General features: G+C 41.5%; 1 protein-coding gene across 2 annotated transcripts in view; it reads left to right on the forward strand.

Annotated features, from left to right (window-relative positions):
- Positions 1-22,929, forward strand: part of TPCN2 (two pore segment channel 2) — a 58,339-nt gene extending 35,410 nt beyond the window's left edge. For both annotated transcript variants that reach the window (XM_024205056.2, XM_024205057.2), the window contains 13 exons: positions 4,803-4,889; positions 6,341-6,460; positions 6,912-6,971; positions 7,055-7,183; positions 8,928-8,977; positions 12,067-12,166; positions 14,955-15,026; positions 17,263-17,336; positions 17,834-17,924; positions 18,030-18,112; positions 19,085-19,166; positions 20,865-20,950; positions 21,641-22,929. In XM_024205056.2, the coding sequence (XP_024060824.2) occupies positions 4,803-4,889; positions 6,341-6,460; positions 6,912-6,971; positions 7,055-7,183; positions 8,928-8,977; positions 12,067-12,166; positions 14,955-15,026; positions 17,263-17,336; positions 17,834-17,924; positions 18,030-18,112; positions 19,085-19,166; positions 20,865-20,950; positions 21,641-21,719 (1,113 nt within the window). In that variant the 3' untranslated portion in view covers positions 21,720-22,929. The remainder of the gene's footprint in view (positions 1-4,802; positions 4,890-6,340; positions 6,461-6,911; positions 6,972-7,054; positions 7,184-8,927; positions 8,978-12,066; positions 12,167-14,954; positions 15,027-17,262; positions 17,337-17,833; positions 17,925-18,029; positions 18,113-19,084; positions 19,167-20,864; positions 20,951-21,640) is intronic.
- Positions 22,930-24,446: the final 1,517 nt, after the last annotated feature.

Raw genomic sequence — 24,446 nt, forward strand, 5'->3', positions numbered from 1 at the left:
CATTTATTTCTTGGCCTTCTTGCTGAGACTCTGAATGGTGGTGTGGAAACGGTGTGTGTCCAGTCTGCTCTCAGCTGGTCTTTGACCACCAAACTCATTTCTCTTATGAGTTAGTGAGCAGCTGTCTGATGAAAACAATTTTTGGTCACTACTGGCAAACTCATTTTGAACCTGTGACTGAGGGCAGAAGGCTTTATTTCTTATTATAACCCCCCCAGAGCCATTCAGCCACTACTTAGTATTGTTCTAGTTTGTTTTCATTAAACATTTTTGTTGCAAATTCTTTTTTAAAACCCTATCTTATAATATCAGTTTTTTAGGATTTTATGATGGAAAAGGGGCAGCTATGTAAAAATGGTAACTAGATCAGTTGAGCAGACTATTCTCAGTATAGTGTGGCTCTCAAATCTTCTCTGAAGCCATTGACCAGATGTTAGGGTTACTCACTCTTCAGGGTAGTGGGCAGGGAGGGAGGAGTTAGTGTTGTCTCTCCCATGTGAAGGGACAGAGAAAGCAAAGGTCAGTGAAAGCTAACGAGACTGTCCCAGTGACAGACTTGTGCTTTGAAGCATTCAAATGAGCATTTTAGAGCTAGGAGGAGAGCAGACCTAGATGTGCTAGATTGGAACATGGCTTTCTACAGTGTTTTCTTCTAGCATTTGAAATGCCCATTTCTAAGGAAAACCAGGGCTAAACTATGGGTGATAGCATGCCCACGGTTAGCTCCTTTTTGGCATTAGTAAGGCTTGTGGGAGGCTTAAGTTTAGCAATGAGGTTGAAAATCTACTCCCTAAAGGCCTGACTTCTGTCACAATTCAAACTCCAATTTTTAAGAGTGGAAGACGTAAACTCTGATCCAGGGATGGACTTAACAAACCAGCAGTGCATGTGTTCTGTCACAGACATTGTCACAACATCTTTAACAATGTGACCTGGTAATGCCTTTGTGACCAGGTGCCTGGATGGGCCACGCTAAGAATGGGCAGACTGCAAGGAATAGGGCAGACAATCCCCAAAACTGTTGGTCTATTCTATAATTAGATTCATAGACTCATAGAATATCAGGTTTGGAAGGGACCTCAGGAGGTCATCTAGCCCAACCCCCTCCTCAAAGCAGGATCCCCAACTAAATCATCCCAGCCAGGGATGACCTTAAAAACCTCTAAAGAAGGAGATTCCAACACCTCCCTAGGTAACCCATTCTAGTGCTTCACCACCCTCCTAGTGAAAAAGTTTTTCCTAATCTCCAACCTAAACCTCTCCCGCTGTAACTTGAGACCATTACTCCTTGTTCTGTCATCTGCTACCACTGAGAACAGTCTAGATCCATCCTCTTTGGAACCCCCTTTCAGGTAGTTGAAAGCAGCTATTAAATCCCCCCTTATTCTTCTCTTCTGCAGACTAAACAATCCCAGTTCCCTCAGCCTCTCCTCATAAGTCATGTGCTCCAGACCCCTAATAATTTTTGTTGCCCTCCGCTGGACTCTTTCCAATTTTTCCACATCCTTCTTGTAGTGTGGGGCCCAAAACTGGACACAGTACTCCAGATGAGGCCTCACCAATGTCGAATAGAGGGGAATGATCATGTCCCTCAATCTGCTGGCAATGCCCCTACTTATACAGCCCAAAAGGCTGTTAGCCTTCTTGGCAACAAGGGCACACCGTTGACTCGTATCTAGCTTCTCGTCCACCGTAACCCCTAGGTCCTTTTCTGCAGAACTGCTGCCTAGCCATTTGGTCCCTAGTCTGTAGCAGTGCATGGGATTCTTCCATCCTAAGTGCAGGACTCTGCACTTGTCCTTGTTGAACCTCATCAGATTTCTTTTGGCCCAATCCAAGGAACAAAACAGCTTCTGTAACACCACATTGGTTAACAAGAAGCTATATACAGTCCCCTTTAAGCAGTCCAGCCTTTAGTCTCCATTTAGATAGGCAAGTCTAATATAGTGAGTGTTTACTGAAAGCCTGATTCGCCATATGTGATGATCACCAATCCCAAAAGGACCGGACACTTATCCCCAGGACAGTATGAGTCTCAGATCTTACCCAATATTCACGCAGATGCCAATCCTTTAGCGACTAGAAAACTAAAGGTTTAAAAATAAAAAGAAAAAGAAAGAAGAGAGTTGCAGTGGTTAAAAGATCAATGTACATACAGATATGTGTAAAGTCCTTAGGTCAGTTTTATAGCAGAGATGGTGAGGCTTCTGATTTGTAAAAGTTTTTCTGGAATCAATTTAAAAGGTTATAGTCCAATAGGCAGTCCAGGAATAGTCTGTTCAAGTTCTTCCATGAGAATTCCAGGGTAAACCTGGAGACCTCAGTCTTATGGCTTAGATCTTGCATGTTAAAGTTTTAAGCAGACCTGAGATGTCAGGGTCAGGTCTGGGGCTTTCCTTTATAGCTCCCTAGCAAGCTGACAAACCTCTTGTCACAGCAAGACCTCCCCTGAGATAGAATATGCAGTGGAGATTGTTGCTTTGTAGCTAATCTTCTATTTCCTATGCATACACAGGTAAACTAGTTGCATTCATTCAATAAAGGCAGTTAGCTGGTACTTCATCATAGCATAGATAATGAAGTTGAAGACAATATAGATAATATTATTAGTTTCTTACCCGATAGTAAAACCTCAGAACACCAGACTTATGAACTGACAGGTCAGCCACAGACCTCATTTGGAACTGGAAGTACGCAATCAGGCAGCAGCAGAGATCAAAAAGAAAAGTAAATACAGTACAGTACTGTGTTAAACGTAAACTACTAAACAAATAAAGGGAAAGTTTAAAAAAAAGATTTGATAAGGTAAGGAAACTATTTCTGTGCTTGTTTCATTTAAATTAGGATAGTTAAAAGCAGCATTTTTCTTTTGCATAGTTAAATTTCAAAGTTGTATTAAGTCAATGTTCAGTTGTAAACTTTTAAAAGAACAACCGTAACGGTTTGTTCAGAGTTACAAATGTTTCAGAGTTACAAACCATCTCCATTCCTGAGGGTTCATAACTCTGAGTTTCTGCTATATCTTACATCTTTGATCTTAAGGTTAAATGAACCATCTGCATTCATAATATAAAGCAATTAAGACACCAAAGGGAATTAGCCTCTACAAGCTAATCTGGTGATTTTGTTAAACTTCTAACAATGTATAGATAAACACAGATAAATACACTTAGCATCTACCCTTGATTTCTATTACTACAAATAAATAGGTTAATTACTGCTGGTCTAGTACATCTCTTTGAAATTCACATACAAGTAGATTGTCTTGATTACATTTCAACGCCTCTTGTTAAATTGTTATGGGTCATACCAAGTTGGCTTTTCTGTCCATGTCTCAGCCTTTTCTAGGGACACTCTCTTGCAACACATATTGCATATGACAGCTTAGGAAAGTACATTGTATATGAACATATGTCTATGAAACTTTGCATAAAGCAAAATTAAAGACTCTTGAAGTAGGTTTAGTTAAAGAGCAGCAGGAGCCAGATGGCACAAATATGCTTGAAATGAAATGGAGGTGGGGGGGGGGGAGTATATATATTTTGTTTTCCTTGGTTGTCAGTTCTAGTCTCAGTTACTCAGAGCAGGATGTATGCGGGGGAATATAGAACAGAAGGTAGACACCTAAATCCATAGTTAGCCAACTCATTCCAACGGGAGATCAACATCAAAGTCAATCACACTATTGGTTAAGTGTTTTAGGTACCTATGTTTTGAAAGTTTACAGTCGAAGGCAGTGGTTCTCAACCTGTTTATCATTGAGGGCTGCATATGCAGCTCTGTGTGTGTTATGTGGGCTGCACCCAAACAATATATACACTACCTGTATGGCCCTGAGGATGTCACATGGACTGCACAGCTGTGTGCTGGTTGGGCCGCAAGCAGGCTGCAGGTTGAGAACTATTGGTCTAAGGCTATGTCTATACTAGAGAGCTTACAGTGGCACCAATGCAGCTGCACCACTGTAAGATCTCTAGTGTAGCCGCTCTGTGCCGAAGGGAGAGAGCTCTCCCGTTGTCATAATTAATCCACCTCCCAATGGGGGGCCCCTCCCCACCCCTTCTGTCTGCGGCCCCACCCCTGTTCCGCCCCTTCTGCCTGTGGCCCGTCCACAGCCCCACTCCTTTCTGCCCTTTCCCCAGGGCCCACCCCTGTTCCACCCAGGGTCCCCCCATCCTTCCGCCCTCCCCACTGCAGTCCCGCAACCCTTTTTCTCCTTTCTTTCCCCCCACCCCCACTGTGGCCCCAAGACCAGAGAAGCTCTATTCCCGCACGACGGCCGTGGGACTGCAGTGGGGAGTGAGAGTTCCTCCAGTCTCAGGGCCGCAGCGGGGGTCCGGGTGCTGGGGCTTCCCCTGCCATCCCCTCCTTCCCCCCGCCCCGTGCTTCTGCAGGGGACCAGGGTCGGGGCGCTGGGGCTTCTCCTGTCCCGCCTGCCCGGCGCTACTGCCGGAGAGCGGGTCGGGCATGGGGGCTTCCCAGGGTGGGGAGCTTCCAACATCCTGCGGCTGCTGCCAGGGACCGGGTTGGAGGACGATGGGGGCAGGGGGTGGCTTCCCCCATCCTGTGGCTGCTGCTGTGGAGTGGGGTTGGGCGTGGGGGCTTCCCATGCTGCCTGGTGGCCAGAGCCCCTGGGCACAGGCCCCATTGGCCCAGTGGCTAATCCACCACTGGTCCTAATCCAGTGCCTTGCCTACTGGAGCCTGCTGCCTCCCTGAGTACTGCTGTAGTCTTCAGGCATCTGCCCTCCCTACAGATATATTAAACACAGATGTTGATTTGTGTTTCTCTTGTATGTAAAGACAGTTCGGTCATGCCCTCATGGCATACTGTCAGCTGCCCTGTTTCAGAAACTCTTTGATGAACTTGACAAAGATCCTGTTAAACAGGTATGTGCATGACAATTATTTATATAGTACTGTTAATCTGTGCAGTTCTGTACAACAGTAAATAGTAAGCTTTGGCTGTGAAGACATGAAATTGAGCAGACAGTACATATATATATGGAGCGGTGAAGAGTCATCGATTACACGGTGTGTTCACTGTATTATTCCTAAATGGTTTTCATAGTGGCAAATTCCATTGATTTTCAGTCAGATGGCCACTTTTAAAGTGTTGAGCCTTAAAACATTAAATGCATCTCCCGAAAAACTTATCCAAACAGAAGCCAAACAAAAATGTTTGTAATGCTTCTTATCTTGGGAATTCTTAAGTGATTCGACTAAGCAAAATGGGTGTAAATGTTCCTATATTAGAAGATACGATTAGTAATAAGCAAGTGGAAGATGAGTTGGAGAGAGACTTCACATTTCCCCAAAAGTTCGTTTGTAAGTTAGCTGTTCTCTCTTATAAGTGCAGGAAACTGAAACTACCATGTATAAACTTTATGTGTAAGTGACTGGGCTGTGCTAGATGAATTAAACCATTTCACATAAAAAAAAAAATCTGTCAATAGCATTACATCGAAGAGCATTTATTCAGTCTCCTCATCAGTTGGTCTCTAGACCAATAAATACACTAGAAAGGATCAATACTGCAAATTTATAAGTATTGTTTCCATGGAGGATTAACAAGAAGATGAGCATATGGTGCATTATTATTTAAACACCATTTTTGATCATTAGAAGTGCGTAGGGGAATTAACTAAAAACACACATGGTAAATAGGTTTGTGATGAAATGTGTGAGGCATTTAAAAAGTTTTACCATCATGAGACAGTCCCATTTTAAGGTAATTCATTGTCTTCACATGTTTATTTTTTGGAGGATGATGTGAAAGCCTTCCTCAATAGAAGTCTTGCCTCACAGTCCTTGAATGAAGTCAGTTTTGCTTCTTGGCTGCCAGTGAAACATATAATCTTAAAGCTTGTCTGCACACAGCTGCATTGATTTTTAACTTAAACTGGTTTTAAAAACTTCTGATAAACTGGTGCAGACCCTTGTCTGGACACTCATATTTTGGTTTAAGGTGGGCTTACTTTGGTTTAGCTTAAACTGACTCCTAATCAACATAAGCTAGATCAAAATAAACTTGTCCTAAACCAAAATAACAGCATTCATGTGGTTTTTGGCACCAATATCACTGAATTGGTTTAAAAATCACACCTTTAGTTAAACTGATACAACTTTATGTGTAAACCAGGCTTTAGGAACAAATTCAGTCCTGCCATAAATGTATGCAATGTTTCTGAAATTTGAGCTCTCTGGAGTTTTGCTCCCTGCTTGCATTGGGGCTGAGTTTATCCTTTATTCTTCTCTTAAATTGGGCCTTTCTCCCTACTCCTTCTAACAAAGGTTTTAGACTCTGAATCTCAAAAATGACTATGTTCTTTTCTTTTCAGCATCCTCCCAAACCAGAGTACCAGTCTCCTTTTCTGCAGAAAGTGCAGTTTGCTTTTGGCCATCACTTCTTTGGCTACTTAGGGAACGTAGTAGCACTAGCAAACATCATTTCTATATGTGTAAGTATTGATTTCTGCATCAGAAACAGAACAGGATTTAGTTTTGTACATTACTCTGCATTCCTACCACCACCTTGTGTAGAGGTCTCTATTATGCATTGTTTAATCTTGCACAGAATATTTAAAACTAAGGAATAATTTCTCTGTTTGGAAAGGAGTCTGCAGAGTATAATAATAACTAGCTCTTGCATAGTACTTCTAATTAGTAGATCTCAAAGTGCTTTACAAAGGAGATCGATATCATTGCCCCCATTTTACAGATGGAGAAGCTGAGGCACAGAGAGGTGAATAAGCAATCGTATTTTTTTTCTTAGTTTTTAAAGTGCCCTACTATCTCGGAGATGGGGGGTGGGGCTGGGGAGGAGCCCATCTTGATTTTATGTGATGCATTTTTGCTCTCTAGGGTACAGCAGCCAACTGTTGATTCACCAGAGGTTTTTTGTTTTTCCAGGTCATCTTGGTAATGGATGCAGATAAGCAGCTTTCTGAACGGGATGACTACTTCTTGGGGGTAAGAAGTATCAATGTCTTATGTGGTTGCTGTTGCTCCTCAAAGCTTAATTCTAAGGATGTTCTTCATTTTACACCTTCTAGGCTATAAATTGTTTTTTTATCCTGTACTATCTGCTGGAAATGCTGCTGAAAATACTGGCAATGGGATTTAAAAGATACTTATCGTACCCAAGCAATAGATTTGATGGACTTCTGACTGTAATTCTGCTGGTAAGTTCATGGGTAACTTCCGCTAAGTTCTTGAAAATGAGTTTCTAGGATGACCCAGATCTAATGTCAACATTATTTGGTTGAGTCAGAGAGATAACGATTTATACAGTCTTGGCACATGTGAGAAACTGATCAATACATTTTCATACTGAAATTAAATTTTGTCTTGATCCTTGTATCTCAGAACAATGCAGAACCTTTAGCGGACAACATTGTGGAAGCATTTTTCACTATTACTTGTTGGCATGTAGCTTTCACTTGGTCAAAAATTTACCCTTCAGTGATGAGATCTACTTGTTTATATACACTCAAACTGTATTGATATTCCAGAATATCAATAGATATATTTTACCCTTCATTTTGGAGATAGATATTTGGAGTTGTGAGCGTCTCCATACACAGCCTCCTCAGTGTTAAATCTGAAGAGCTCAAGTCTCTCAAACAAAAATAACAATAAGAGGAGCTATTGCATTTTAGGGTACATCTACACTACCCGTCGGATCGGCGGGTAGCGATCGATCTATCGGGGATCAATTTATCACATCTAGTGTAGATGTGATAAATTGATCCCCGATCGCTCTGCCGTCGACTCCTGTACTCCACTGCGGCGAGAGGTGGAAGCGGAGTCGACGGGAGCGGCGGCAGTCGACCCCGCTCCGTGAGGACGCGAGGTAAGTCGACCTAAGATACATCGACTTCAGCTACGCTATTCTCGTAGCTGAAGTTGCGTATCTTAGGGCGATCCCTTCCTCCCCCAATGTAGACCAGGCCTTGCATAATCTGTAATAACCTTACCATTTGGATGGAGAGTAGCAGACTAATCATTCATGTAGTTATTTGATGAAAGAAGGGAATTCGCTGGACAGCTGAGACCAGATTCAAGCCTGGTGTAATGGATTTACACTTCCTTAGATCAGATCTAAATTTGGTATTCTGCGCCCACTTAAGAGCCACCATTTGATTTTTTGCTTTTTGCCCAACTATGTTTGTTTAGATAGTTTTTGCCCAAGAGGTCAACTGGTTGGTGTTTAATCTTCTGGCTTTAAAACAAGAAGCCTTTTCCAGTTTAATGTGGAGGGAGGAGAATTAATTGTTCATGCACACTGGATTTAAATGGAGAACATTCTTCAGTTGCCCTTTGTAATCACCCAGACGTGGGAGCTGAAGGAAGTTAGGGCTTAAATCCCATTTAAATACAGTAGAATCTGGGCACCTTTCTTAGGCTGCTCTGAAAACTTCCAATTCTTAATACCCTGTAAGATCTCTTAGTAGAACAGTAGTAAAAGCCTTTGTTTTGTTTATATTTTCAAAGTTGTTTCACTAATGGTATTCTCGAAGACTAGGTGAAAAATTCTAACTTATTCTAAATTCTAAAACTTGCCATTTTCAATGTGGATTCCATAGAATGAGTTTCTCTGAAACTATTATTGCAGTTCTGATACTGCTAATCTGCCTGCTGCTAGGTCCTATACCTAAACAAAATCCTGCATGCACTTTAACATGTTTCTGTACAAGAGGTAAGTTTTACTTCCCACCACTGGATTTGGGTGGGGAGGCAGAAGTAATTTTGTGATCTGGTAGCTGAAATTGACAATTACCTAGTTTTATAGCAAGTCAAATTAGTGACTAAAACTCTTGTCGCTGTCCGTTTGGAAGAAGTTTGAGGTCAAGTTCTTGAGACTTTAATTCACAAAACAAACATCAGAGTTGCTGCAGTTTTTCCTCTTTTCTTTTGTAATAAAAGGTTTTGGAGGTCTCAACTTTTGCTGTGTATGGATTTCCTCATCCAGGCTGGTATGTATTCTTTGTAAGCATTTCTAGCTCTTCTGAAAATTATAGTATAAGGAAACTAACTGGTGTTGGGACTTAAAAGATCCTGGACAAAAATTGCAAGGCTCACATGTACTCTCTTTAGTCCAGTGTCCAGGGACAACTATTTATAAACATTGGTTGTTCTTATTTTTCAAACATGATACACATTAGGTATTTGTCTACATATGCCTGCTGTAACTTGCCAGACCTACTAAAAAAAAAAACCTGCCTACCATAACTTGCCAAACCCGTTAAAAGCTACTTCAGTAATTCACCTCTGCAGTCACTAGAGGTCAGGCAATACAGAGAATTGGGAGAATACTGTTCTGTTAGATCTCTGACAGAATTCGAAAAAGCTATTCTGCTGTTCTGAGAGAAGGATGAGTATATGTACCGTGAGGGCTGGCTTAGAATGAAAGCAGAGCAGACTTGGAGAAATAGCTTGTGTCCCTATAGCGCTTTTCTAAAAGTATATGAAATGAAATGTAATGTAGTGCAAACATTAACTGGTGCTAACCTTGTTCTGTTTCTATAACAGGCTACAGTTAAACCTAACTGTATAAACTCTTATCACAACTTTCACTGTAGCTTTAAGTTTGAGTTTTGTTGTAGAAATAAGTTGATGTAGATACAGAATTTCTCACATATCTCTCTGTGTATTGGAGTAAAAGATTTTTTTAAAATATATGCACACAGTAAGCAAGGAGTGGTTTAATTACTGCTCTTTGCTTCTCATGGCTCTTGAGTTAAGACTGTTCAGTGGCTCTTTTCCCTTAAGTAGAAGAAAAAGAATCATAGATGCTCCTTTAAAAATGGCATGCTGCTGCAGCTGACTCTTGCTTTAAACAGTCATACAAGTGATCTGCTTCCACTTACTTTTGGAAAAAGAGTCTGTCCTCCATTTTCCTGTGACAGTCATTTGTAATGGACTCCAGCACTTACTTTCTTCCTTCTGTGTTGAAGGGCCAACTTTTAAAAGAAATTTTCATTTGAATTTTACCCCACTTTAATGTAGGTATTTTCTGAGTCTTATTTCATATAACAGTCTTTGAGTGGCACAAGGTAACTGGTAATTAGCTGTTATAGCTAGAAAAACTGTTTCGTTTGGAATGCAATTCGAATGACATATCAGAGTTAAATGTGATGGTTGGATAAGCTCTGTCAGAAGGATCTTAATAGCTGTGAACAAGCTATTTACAGTGGTTTCTCTGAATTTAATTAATTTCCCACACAAATTCATCTGATAAATTTGGGCTTAACTTTGCCCTTTGATTTGTGAATGCACATCATTATTATTTGATATCATATTTGTATTGCAAGAGCATCTACAGGCATCAGTCAGGGATCTGAGACTCTATTGTGTTAGGCACTAACACAGACACCCACCCATCGCAGAGTGAAAGGAATGTCCCTGCGCCAAAGAACATACAACCCAGGTGGATCAGAATGAATCTTGAGATGTCTGTTACAGTGTGTTAGCTAATTGTTGGGTCTGCATGGGTATATCTACATTGCAATAAAAGAGCCATGGCATGGCCATGGATGGCCCAGGTCAGCTGAATAGGGCTAAGAGAATATAAAATTGCAGTGTAGATGTTCGGTCTCAGGTTGGAGCCCAGGCTCTGGGACCCTCCCTGCTCATGGGGTCTCAGACCCCAGGCTCCAGCCTGAGCCTGAACATCTACACTGCAATTTTATAGCCCCACAGCCTGAGCCCTGTGAGCCTGAGTCAGCCGACCCAGGCCCTCAGACTTGGTGCTGTGGGTTTTTTATCACAGTGTGGACATAACTGGCAGAGTATTAAAATATTTCCAGAGTATGCCTTCTGTGCTGGGATTTCTTAGTTCTTGTTTTAGGATTTGGATTGAGTATCTTTGTTACCTGAATCATGGCTTTGGAATTTTCACTTATTTGTTGGAGAGTTTCCCATTTTCTAGTAGCCTTTTTCCCTCCCAGCAACAGAAGCACACAATGTTCCAATGTAAAAGCCGACTATTATTAGCACTGAGTTTTCAAATGTGACCCTGTAATGTGCAGAATGCTGTTTTAGTTTAGCAATAAGGCATGGCAGGATGTATGATAATCTGTGTGAATTCAGTGTGTAGTTTGAAGCCTGAGTGCAGCAAAACCAATTCTATTAGTGTATTAGTAGCCAATAATGCACATCCTTTCTGTAACTGCACTACTCTGGGATCTCTTATATGCAGTGCACTCTTTGTATTTTTCATTGCTATTCATCGACTGTGAAAGTCAGTTACTACTTGGAAGGATAAAAACAAATCCTTATGAGTAAGGAATTATCACTGAAAATAGTAGAAGAGTTTGAATGTGATCGATGCTTTTCTTTTTCTTTGAATATTTTAATTAAAATATACTATAAGATCATGAGGTCTGCCTGCTATCTACACACATTTTTAACATGAACTTTAGAAAAGGAATCTAAATGGGTGGAGCATTCTGCCAGTCTATCAGTAATGAAGTGCACTGCCATGATCTAGCTTCCCTCCTCCCTCACGAGTTAGTAGTAGCTGGGCTCAGCATGGATGCAGCATACTCCTAGACAGGTTCAGATTTCCAAAGGGACTTACATCTAACCTATTTCTTTCACTTCCATCCAGAGAATTCAAACTACACAAAGTCAATCTCCTTTGAGGAGATAGGAGAAGGGCTGTCTGGTAGAAACAAAATCAGTTGACCAGGCATTTCAATACACATTTAAACAGCTAGAGATGCATGTATGTCATGTCTGCATTTAAAATTGTAGCTTAAGTGATGGCAGCTATCTGTGGATCCCTTCCTTTTCTGTCATTAATGTTTCCTGTGGCTGAGACTCCGGTCAGGTAAATTCTCAGCTCTGTAACTGTCAGCATTAGGTTTATAGAGAGATTATACACAATGAAATAGAACTTCCTTTTTCTAAAAATTATTAACCCACAAATGCTGAGAAAATTTGTGAAGAACAAATAAAAAATTATCATCAGTTGCTTCTCTGTTGATTTTTTTTTTTTTTTTTTTTTTTTGGTCACTAGCTATTTCTCTAATTTGTTCCATTATTCATGTGTCTTTTGTAGGAGACCTGAAATGATGGGGTTGCTGTCTCTGTGGGATATGGTGCGCCTGGTGAATATGCTAATTGTATTCAGATTTCTGCGGATTATCCCTAATATGAAGGTGCGTGTGCCTTGCTTTTTCTCACTTCCTGAATTCTTGACTAGTCCAATGATAAAACTTCCTAGAACCTTCTCAGAATAATAACCCTTTTCATCGCGGATGGTCTTGAAGAGGCATCGGAGTTGGGTTTACAACTTGGAAACTCCTCGCTCTCAGTCCCCTTCCAGCATGTGGAGTGATGTGGGGGTGGGCTATATACAATGATCTGCTGGTTTGGATGTGGCCCCGCTGTCACCAGTCGCCCATCTCTTTTTATGCCAGCGATCGGGGGCCCTTCCTAAGATGGGGCCCTGTGCAAGTGCACCGAGTTGCCCATTGGTTAATCTGGACCTGAGTGTAGCTGTGGCAGCATGGGCTAGCTACTCAAGTAAAGTCCGTGAGAGAGCCTAGGTACGTACTCAGGCAGCTGCCCAAGCTGCAACCAAGTCGCGGTGGCCACGCTGCTATTTTTAGCACACTAAAATTCCAGCTGCAGTGTATACGTACCCTTTAAGTGACCTTTTGTCTTATGTTTCCCCTCTTGAACACCTGAGTGGGTACAACTAAAATGAGGAATTTACAATAGTTTCTAGGTGTTACGCTGGCTCCCCCACCTAATTTCGTTAACAAACCCTGTGTTTGAGGGCCTTGTATTGGGATTTTGTCCTTCATGTAAACAGCAACCTAGGATGAGACGACCACTTTATTTTCACTTGCAGTCTAGGTCAGGACTTGAACGTAGATTCACCAAGGTGAAATGCCCGTGCACTTATCCTTGTAACTGAAATTGCTTCCCGCATCCTCATACCCAACCCTACCTACTTACAACCCACGCCCAATTTCACCTCAGATTCAATGAGCTGATTCAGTATATGGAAATTTTCCCCTTAAAAGTGCAAATCTTACTTATTTCTGGCTTGCAGTGTATTAGAGAGACAAGATGGGTGAGGTAATTTCTTTTGTTGAACCAACTTCTGTCAGTGACAGAGACTAGCTTTTGAGCCACACAGTGCTCTTCAGGTCTGGGAAAGGTACTCCGAGCTGAAGAAGAGCTCTGTGTGGCTCAAAAGCTTGTCTCTCTCCAACAGAAGTTGGGCCAATAAAAGATAATACCTCACCCACCTTGTCTCTCTTATTTCAGATTTGTATCAAGTGATGCCAGTATTAACCATTGATGATAATACAGTGTTGCTCTAAGATTGAGTCCTTCTAATTCTCTTAGCACTCTGGTCAGTTGAAAGCTTTGGTCCTGGACAACAGAGGCTAGTGCATAGCAAGTGACCCTGCTGTAGAAAGGCAAAAACAGCCAACATTTGGAGCTGTACACCTGGAAATAGGGAAGCTGCTTATAGCAGTGGTGAGCTCATATGAAGGACAGATCAGCCAAGGAACAATCTGGCTCAGCCTTGTTGTGTGTCATATCCATATGGTATGCTCAGCTAGTACCAGACTGTAGGTTGCACCTGGGAAGAAAGCAGGCTTGGGTAGTTCCAAGAGAGACATTACCCTATTCAGAATTAGGTGAGGTCTCTCTGTCTGCCTAGGCTGGGAGATCCCTGGAGCCTTTGCATCCCAGTTTAGTAAAACAAACGTTTAGCTAATGTCAGGGTGAAGTGCAAACTGGAAAGTGAGGATGTGTGGTCTAATGGTTCAGACATGGGATCAAGAGTCAGGAGTTGTGGACTCCATTCCTGGTTCACTTATGGTCACCGTCTGACTCTGGGCAAGTCACTTATGGTGTTTGCCTCAGTTTCCCAGTCTGTAATTGTGACAGAAACGACAATTTCCTGCAGTATCCTTGACTATTACATTTATGTATTATTCTGGGCCGGGATTGTATATAACTCTTTGGGCTGGGGGAGAGGTAACCTATGTAACTACTGGGAGTACAAAAGACTATTGAAAATGTGCCAGACAAGTGTGGACTTTTGGGACAATAAGTATTAAGTGGATTTTCTGGGGATTCGCTAGGGAGAGGTTAATGCAAATTCCCCAACTCTGGGTATGCAAAACCCCAGCCTTTTGGGTGTTTGTCTGCTGATTTACCTGTTATTGAAGGCCATGCCCAAGCCAGTTAAAGAAATGGCTGTTCTGCCCAGTCCAAGGGGGTGAGGAGTGGGGGACCCAGTTGTGGCTGCCCTTGGCTGGAGCTGGGGTGACTACGGTAAGCTTTTCAGCATTTGTGTAGGTTCTTTTATTGATTCAATATGTTTTCTCTGTAGTCTGTTTACCTTAAGAATAGATGTGTTTACTTAGATGGAGCTGTGTGGTAACATAACTGGCAGTACACTTCAGAGAAAAAGCGAAGTGCAGATAGTGGCCTGTTAAGGCAATCTGGTTTGCTGGGGATATCACAGTGTAACCCAAAGAGCTGTGAAACCCCCAGTCAGGAGGGAGAAAGACAAGGGTCTTAGCTGAAGACAGGTGATGGCTGGGAGCCTGAAAGCTTTAAATGGATGCCCTGAAAGGACCACAGAGGGGGAATACAGGTGCAGTTACTGCGGAACTGTGACAGTACTATTGTAATAGAATCCACCTCAGAAGAGTATACGGCTTCATTCATTAGCTGTACTCAGTATGTGGAGATCCATGGATGAAAATCACTGCTATTATTTGTATTATCATAGCAGCTAGGAGTCCCAGGCATGAGTCAGGACCTCACTGTGCTAGATGCTGTATTAGAAATGCAAAGTATTTAGCTGCACTTCATTTCCCCAGCCTGCCATCATTTTGTATCATTTTAGTTACAATAGATTAGTGGGGCTTAAAAATGTATAATAAAATATAAGAATTCTGTGTTTTGTTTTAGTTCATGGCTTTGGTTGCCAGTACATTGCTGGATCTGGTGAAAAACTTAAGAGCCTTTGCAGGGCTGCTGGTGGTGAGTTACAATTCGAGATTGTCAGTCTTTCTATAATATGCTGCAATATAGGGTATGCTTTCAACAAAGTAAACCAGGGAGAGGTACATACATTGTCCCCAGTAACAATAGCAGAAGTTACATGACTAAGTGCCATCAAACAGCACATCAGATATTTGCTTCCAAGTGTTCATCCTGCCCCCTCGCAGTGCAACCCTTCCTAAGGGATCAACAAACTGGTTGATTATTATATGTGGAACTGGTAGCAACTTTCCATTCGAAGACCCTCCGTTCAGTTACTTATAACTTTACAAAACTTTAAGCATTCAGGCTGAAATTTCTGGTTTCTGCCTCAGGCCTTTCTTTTTTTTTTTTTTTTTTAAGTTTCAGCTGAAACAGTTTAGCCATGTCCAAGAAGAAGATTAAGGAAATATACGTTGCCCACATTAAAAACCACCCCAAACAACTAGAGCCTTGCGCAGATACAGAATTTATATCTGCGGATATAAAGTGGATATCCGCGGAGCTGCAGAGCTCTACCAGGAACTGCAGCGGTGAAAGCAGCAGCACGTCGGGCCTCGGCTCACAGGAGCCAGCGTCCAGGCCGGGCAGCTCCTCCAGTGTGGCTGTAGCGTCCCCAGCCCTGCCCACGGGGGCAGGCACTGGGTTCACCAGCAGCTGTCCCTGGTTGTGCTATTGTGTGCAAGCAGCTTGCATGCTCCCGGACAGGAGACGCACGCAGTCTCTGCCCCAAGGAGCTTACAGTCTGAGACCGATCTTGTGATAGGCTGAGCACCCTCAACTATCATTAATTTCAAATATTTTTGTTGAAGTTGGAGTTGAGGATGCTCAGTTGATCTTCTTGCATGATGGGGCCTTATTACATTTGTTGTTGATTTGAGACTTATTTTTTCCAACGTTAGTCTGCAACATATACTGTTAGTATCATGTTCATTATTTATTGGCCAGTTTTTCTTTTGACTGTTTATTGTGTATATTAGCTGGTGTTACAGGGAATAAAACTGGTTTATCATTGCTAAGCCAGATGCCCCACCTACTGGCAGACTATGGAGGTGTAGCATCAACTGGATCTAACATGTTTAAAATCCTGTTGTATGTAGCTCAGAGCATAATACTCTTTTCCTTCTTTGGACTTTTTTAATAACAATATAGAAACATGAGAACTGAAGTTATCCTAGTATTTTCACTAGAAAGCTCATGTTGTCTCAAGCCAGCCTAGTAGCAAGTGATGCTTTCTTCAGTAAGAGTTGTAAAGCATTGACAACTCTCTGAAGGTTATTTCTAGGGCAACTCCTGACATAAGGTAAAATTTTCAAAAGTACCTGAGTAATTTAAAAACATAAGTCCCATTTTCAAAAGGCACTTAGTGCTCATTGATATTCAATGGGAGTTGGTCCTTTTTCAAAATGGGAATTATCAGGGCCGGCTCCAGGCACCAGCTTAACAAGCAGGTGCTTGGGGCGGCCAAGGGAGAGGGGCGGCACCTGCGGCAATTCGGGGGCGGCAGGTCCCTTCCTCTAGGAGCAAAGGACCTGCCGCTGAACTGCCGCCACCGATCGCGCCTTTTTTTTTTTTTTTTCCCAATTGCCGCCGCCGATCGCGATCGCGCCTTTTTTATTTTTATTTTTTTTGCTTGGGGCGGCAGAAATGCTGGAGCTGGCCCTGGGAATTATGCTCTGAAGTCACTGAAGTACTTTTGAAAATTTAACTTTAGCACGATTACAGCTGTGCTTTTACAAAGGTTTCTGATTAAATATAAATAGCTGATTTAAATTTGGCCACAGCTTAGGTTTGGTAGAAGCTTGCTTTTAGGAAACCTAAGTCCAACAGCAATCTTCCCATAACTTTTTAAAAATCCCAATAGAAATAGTTTTTAACAGCCACTCCTCTGTAGTGTTTTCAGTTCAGCCATCACAGCACTGAGAACCAGAAGGTGAAACTTATCATAAAGAAAAGTGACTTCATCAGTTTTTTTTAACAATTCCCCACTGAATGGACTATAGAAAGAAAGCATACAGCATAGAGTGAAAAATAAGTGGGCTTTAAAAAGTTCTTTCACTTTTAATAACCCTTGGCATTGTTTTAAACAAATTCCCTTACCTCTGTTACTCCATGAGTTTTAAGTTGATTGTGTTCCTTTTTAACATTGAATGGTCTCTGAGGAGCTTACCTTACAACACTCTAATTTAGTTTTTGAGTATTTTAGTGACTAATGCTAATGTGTATTCCTTTCCAGGTGGTTTTCTATGCGTTTGCTATAACTGGCATAGTGCTATTTAAAGGTGCTGTTGTTCCTATGGGAAATACCAGGTAAGGCTTTATTCTAAATGTCCAGTATTGGGAAAGATACTCTTGGTTTTTGAATCCCCACTTTATACTTCTGTTCTTATCTCCCTGGACTCTTTGATAAGTACCTCCATCCACAGTCTCCTCTTCTGTACACTCCTCACTATTACAGTATACTTTTTAATTTGTGGTGGGCCAAGAATCTTGGACTCGCTTACTCTGAGCCCCTTGGTTTTCCCTCCTTATCTTTCTCTTCCTTCCTCTCCAGTCTGTCACTAATCTCTTAAATCTTGCAGGTTTTCCTCCCCTGCTCACTATTCTATCCTTCCAACTTCCCTTCACTGTTTGAGTCTCCAGGAATGCTCATCCCCATCTTGGAAATTTCAGACCTCTTTTCTGCTTTCTCTCTAACTAGTGCTCCCTTTCTGTCTATGTGAAGGTACTCAACTCAATGGAAGCATTCTACCTATAGAACAGTGTATAGCATATTTTAATAACATCACACTCTAATTTCATTGTAGTGTTGTCAATACAACATCTGGTAACAGCACCTTGCAGTGTGGCACCTACGAGCAGTTGGAGTATTGGCCAAACAACTTTGATGACTTTGCTGTGAGTCTGGTTGCTAGTGGATTATGTTCTGTGTTTTCTGAAGATGTCTAAATAGTGACAGTTAGTGCAATAACCACTCAACCTCTGTTTCATCTTGTTCCTTAGGCTGCGGTAGTAACTCTCTGGGATGTCATGGTGGTGAACAATTGGCAAGTTTTCCTGGATGCATTTTCAAGATATTCAAGTCCGTAAGTAATAAAACTGGTACCTAAGAAGGCCCTCCATTGGGGTATAATCCTGTGTTCTATTCAACATAATTCTTCAAAGTAAATGGGCAGAAACTATAGACAGACCTCACGTTATGATCGGGGAACAGGAATTGTGTATGAAACTACTGCCTGCCTGCTGCTATGGAGCTGCCTCTCTTCAAATCCACCTCAGTATCTAGTAACCAAAACTTGCCACTTAATGGACAGCTGTTTATTTGTCTATGTAAATTGGTAGTCTCAGTCCAGCGCCCAGTGGGCATCACATTTAGCAATAATTTGGAATCTTTGGCAGTTGAATTGACCCTGGAGATTGGACTCCATATGAGTTTGCTTCACCCGCCTGTGCTCCTTCAAGGCCAACCTTGAGATGTGTTGGTAGATCTCTCTGGGGAAGCTTGTGTTGCTGCTGTATCAGTTCTGTGGATAAACGGAGGTGTTCAGTCTCCTGTGTTGTCAGTCTAGCATCTTTCATTCGCATTAAATAAACATAGGTAAAGTTTAAGAATCTTGATTTTCTTTAAGTTAATTTTTCCTTCCTTTGGTGTCTCAGTTGGTTAAAGCACAATGCACTATACCGTGGCAGTTTTGCCACTGACTTTGGTGATTTAACTTCATATTTCTTTTTCAGAATTCAGACTCGGAAATTGATGTGATATGAGTGTGTGTTTGTGAGAGGGGTGGTTGGGGGTGGATTCTGATGGGGGACAGTACATTTATCTCTCAACTGATTGAGATCCAAACTTAACAAATGGTTTCTCCCAGACTACTGTTTTATTTATGAAAATGTTGAAGCTTTTCACGGGGAAAAATGTAAGTCCATAACTATGAACTTCCATGGCTTTTTAAGGGATGGAGACAGGGGATAATCATTTTCATTATAAGGTGGAATTGTTAGTCTCATAATATTGTACCCATCGTTATTTTTTTGTCTTTAATATCCTCCTTCTCCAGGTGGTCAAAGGTCTATTTTGTAGCCTGGTGGCTAATTTCCTCTGTCATCTGGGTCAATTTGTTCGTAGCCTTACTTCTGGAGGTAAGGGAATGAGTTTTAGCTGTAGATTCTTGAAGGGTGTGAGAATTTTTATGCAGATCTATTGGAAGTAGAGTTTTGCCATTATGTGAAGTTGAACACTCAGTGATGGAATAAATCCAAAGCTTGTCCAAGCTTAAGAGGACATCTAATGATAAGAGTAATTATGGACATAATAATTAAATTAACTTTAGAGAATATTGTCCATCCAATATCCTCTAATGGGAATGAAAAGAGAACAGTTATTATTAGCATGAACTGTCCCAACTATTCTTGTGTATGTCTGGTCACCCCTTGGCACACGAGAACTGTATTAAGCTGGAGGGTGTATTTTCTGGATGAGGTCATACAAACCAAGGTCCTGCTTGCTTTGTGTAGATGTTAAAGACTCCAGAGCACTCATTGCAAGAGTAAGTATTTTTCCCAGGGAGTTTTGGGCCGCATTTTTCCTGCTCCCTTGTTGTATGTTATACTATTTGCTGGTTGGCCATCACTCTCTGCCCCAGAGCTGGTTTGCATTTTATTGGTGCTGAATGATTATAGTTTGTAAACAGCTTTGAAAAGTATAAATGTAAGGTGTTCTTATTTGCTATAAATACCACAGACTTGCCTGTGCGCTGTACTTAGCTGTCTATCTCCAGTACTAGTCACCTAGGCTGCAGGTTTGTGGTGGCCATGCCCATTGCAGAGAGAGCTGGCTCTATAGGATTCCAGAAAAAGCCATTCCACGTTTGCAGAGGCGGAGCCATGACTTTCCACTCCTGCAAAGGCACTGAGGCCAAGTCCAGAGAGGCTGGCCTGATTTAAAGAGGTTGCTTTCTAGAGCATGGTGATGATGAAGCAGGTTTTAAAGATGGTGCTGAAATTAGTATATAAAAATATTGTCATGACAAGCCTGCAGCTTTACCAGTCACTTGCCTCAGCATCCTTTCTGGAAGTCTAAATAGCTACAAAATAGACTCTGGACTGCCAACATCGAGTCCAAGCCTTATCTGTGAGCGTACTGAAAGATATTCTACCCTTGGGGACAGCCCTGCAGAGAGATCCATTGACTTTTTTGGCAGATATGGGGCATAGATCTGGTGTAGTGGCTTGGATGTGGCACTGTGTGGCAGGAAACTTTGTTTCTGCACGAGTTGTCCATCTGCCTCTTGTCATTGTGTAAATCAAAGCAAGCAAAGAGACAAGCCAGAAAATGTATTCCTTCTTTGATAAAGCTGTGACATTTTAACTTGAAGTATGTCAAAGAAATTGCTCTTCAACCTGGGGGAACTTAAGCAGGTGAATACTAGCAGGGACATTTTAAAAATGTGACATTTAAATCAGGGAATGCAGTTTGTACACGGTATAGGACCCAGGAGTCCTTCAGTCCCTTTCCTCTATTTTTACCTCCACCATCTCACTGTGTGACCATGAGCAAGGTACTCATCCCTGTCAGAGGCACAGAAACGTAAACAGTGATTTACCTCAAAGCGGTGTATTGAAGTGTTAAGTTAATTCAGTGAAGTGCAAAAGTAATATTTTTATTATTTGGTATTTTGGTTCATTATTATGCACCTCATATACATGTATAACTGGCTCTAAGAACATTCCTGTTCTGGGCTTTAGGGGGATTTAAACTAAACCATGGGGAAAATATAAAACCTTATGTCTAAAGATGCTAACACTAGCCTTTTATTTTCTTTCACCTTCCAATTCCAGAACTTTATTCACAAGTGGGACCGTCACTCCCATCGGCAGTCTCTCTCAGAAATTGAATACCAGACAACAGTGGAATTAATGTTCAGGTGAGTCACATTAGGACTAGGTGGATAACAGCCTATTTTTAAGGATGCTAATCTCCTTTTCAAAGACAGTGTTCCAGGTGGGAACAGGGTTTGCTTCAAGCCTGGTGAGTAAGAGTACAAATCTTTTAGCTATTAGCCTGGAGCAGTCCTGAAAGTGCTTTACCTATGCCTGCCCTGCCCTGGCTTAATACCTAACCTTTAGGAACATTCCACTCATATGATGCTGGGAAAAGAGGTGCTAATAATGAAGGACTGCTCTGGGTGGGAAGGGTAAAACAATCCACATTCTTGGCTTTGTGTTAGACTGTGGGTGGAGAGTTGATGGTGTTGCGTAAGTAGAACTTGTGGTACAGATTTAATGTGCAATGGCTGCACTGGGAGCATGTTCTCATTTGACAAGTTTTTTCAGGAAAACACATCCATTAACCTCAGTTATGTTGTACTGTGTGCAGGAAATTGCTTCCCTTCTCCTTATGGGAAAACAGCTGCTGGTTTCGATGACACATCTGTTGTGTAGAAGGATGGATCACTCACAACTGGATGCATCATTAGGAAGCATCAGCCTGTTGTAATTGTAATTATTTGCTTCAGTCTTGAAATACGGATGTTATATCTCAGTATGTATGTTGCAAAATAATGTTGAAAAATCTCCTTTGCTGCCCTATGCAACTTACGCTTTTTTCTTTGTAGGGATGTTTTGGAAGAACCTACAGAGGAAGAGCTGATGGAAAAACTGCACCAGCATCCACACCTGCAACTGTGTAGATGACAGATTGGTGGGAGGACCAATTTATTCACGCCTTTTTTGCAATAAGATTGTCAGCTGGAGGACTGATATTGCAGTGAAACGGAATGGGTTTTCTGTAAAGTGCTATTAACCTGAAAGCATACAGGAAAGCATGTAACATTTGAGTTGGCATTTTGATTTGACTCTTGAACACCACCTACAATGCAGAGAACTCTGCAGGGAGAACTTTTTTTTATTTTATTTTTAATCGGCTCCTTTTTAAAAAAATATTTAAATTCTTCTAATTTGACTTGATTTTAGAGTCATTTTATGGGAATATGCAGCTGTTATTTTTATTAAGTGTCAGGACAAGGAGTTGTAGACCATTTTATTTGATTTTTTTTTTTTAAGAAGGAAGAGAGTATTAAAATGACAGTGCACTTTAATGCAAACACTTATAACCACTATGCTTGCTGCTTTTTTGCACCATAAATAATGGAACTGCCTATTCTGGCATTCAGTGTGTGCCAAGGACAGTGCCTTGAAATTCTTGAATGAATTAGGCAGTTATGCTCTAGATTCTCAGCCTTTTTGTAATAAGGGAAATTGAAACACTATTTTTATTGAAATATGATGCCAGCATTCTTTTGTTTACTAAATGTTCATTATTATACAATCCTGTTCAAAAGTTCAGGTCGAAGGTGGAGATAGTATGTATCAGTTTCCTTTTTTTGGCCAGTGTTAAGGGCTGTGCTCATGTTGTGGTTGCATTATACTGATAACGTTATCAAGATCAGTATAATTTTGGATGGAACAATCATGCCCTTGGTTTACAATCTGGAATAATTAAGCTCTACTTTGGAGAAAATATCCTCATGTTGCTTTGAAAATGAGCTCTTCCTTTTTGCATTCTGACAAGTCTTGTTTTCCCTGCGTTCATACTGAGCCAGCGTTTGTTTACCTTTGCAATAATTTTAGTGGAAACCCTGTGTAACATAGAGTCATGTATCCATCTTGGGTGGATGGGGAGCAGTCAATCATGTTCAGCTTCCCCTTATAAACTATACCTGTATATAATAAATTGATTTTTTTAATTCAGGGGAGTGGATTTAGGACAGTATGTGGCACCAAAATCATTGGGGGTCATCTTACTTTTTTTTTTTTTTTAGCTGGATAGGACCAATCCTGCAAGGTGCTGGGCTCCCTCAGTTCTTACTAGTCCACGGAAGCTTGTGGGTGCTTAGTATCCTGCAAGATCATATCCTTTGTGCTCTTTCCATTTGTTGTGGTCACATATGATACCACTAGCTTTGGTCACCCATCTAGCTGTTGGGTAAATAACTTTTTGATAATACATACAGACATCCTAAAATATGTCGTAAGTGGTAACTATATGTCCCATTTATACCCTAGTATCACTCCTAACAAGGCATTTCACCTTGACTCTTCAGGTCAGCTAACCATTAAATTACCTAATGCATTTGTGATTGATCCTATATATAATGTTTGTTAACAGTTCTCAAGTCCCTTACTTGAGATATTTACAACTAGAATAGACAAATCAACTTCAAATACATGGTTGGGACCAGTCCTGCAGTGACAAGGGCATGGATCAGATGACTAGATACAGTAAGTCGCTTCTGTTTCTAATTTCTCTGATCCATTTAGTCACCAAAGGATTTTAAGTAGCTCTGCAGTTGTCATCCCTGTTTCTTTTCCTTTCCCACCATTCCCTTTTCCAAATTAGTCTTCTTTCTTTCCTATTTTCTCTCTAATGCTGGCAGCTGAAGCAAATTTTGGCTGGGGTGCTGGGGCATTTGATCTCAATAGCATATTTCTGCACCATCCATTTTCCAGCAGTGTCTAGAACATGCTTTGGAAACATAGGGTTTCCTCACCCACTGTGTAGTTGTACTTATGAAACAAATATGAGTTGAACTTTAAGTCACTCAGGAAATCATTATTTGCCTGTATGGTCACCTGTTAAGCCATCGTCCTATGCAGTCACCCCTGCGTTTTCTACTAGCCCACTTCTTAATTCACTTACTCTGCACTCTGCGGCATCAGAAACTTTCTTTTATTTTCATGCAGTCTCAACCTACTGTCTGTCCCCATTTCTATCCTCCCTTCCTTTCTATTTCCAGCTCCATCCTACCATGGGATGTCCTCTTTGTGGTGTACTAGCTGTTTTTCCCAGTTCTGGTTAAATGTTTATTGTATCATAGATGTCAGAGATTGGGAAAAAAGGCCTATTAGGTCATCTAGTCCATCGCCTTGGAATCAACACAGGATTGTTCCCTATTTTCTATCTTTTTCCCCCAATACAGTTCCACAGCAAGACACTCGCACAGTTGAATAGGTTCCACTATGTGATGCATCTCATCAGTAGGAAGTTAGCCTAATTTTTTCTTAGGGTATGTCTACACTACGAAATTAGCTCGAATTTATAGAAGCCGGTTTTATAGAAATTGGTTTTATACAGTCGATTGTGTGTGTCCCCACATAAAATGCTCTAAGTGCATTAAGTTGGCGGACCGCGTCCACAGTACCAAGGCTAGCGTCGACTTCCGGAGCGTTGCACTGTGGGTAGCTATCCCACAGTTCCCACAGTCTCCGCCGCCCATTGGAATTCTGGGTTGAGATCCCAATGCCTGATGATGCAAAAACAGTGTCGCGGGGGGTTCTGAGTACATGTCAGGCCTGTCCCCCTCCGTCAGAGCAACAGCAGACAATCGATTCGCGCCTTTTTACCTGGGTTACCTGTGCAGA

The sequence above is a fragment of the Terrapene carolina genome, unplaced genomic scaffold (assembly GCF_002925995.2).
Source record: "Terrapene carolina triunguis isolate 2854851 unplaced genomic scaffold, T_m_triunguis-2.0 Scaffold96, whole genome shotgun sequence".
NCBI lineage: Eukaryota > Metazoa > Chordata > Testudines > Emydidae > Terrapene > Terrapene triunguis.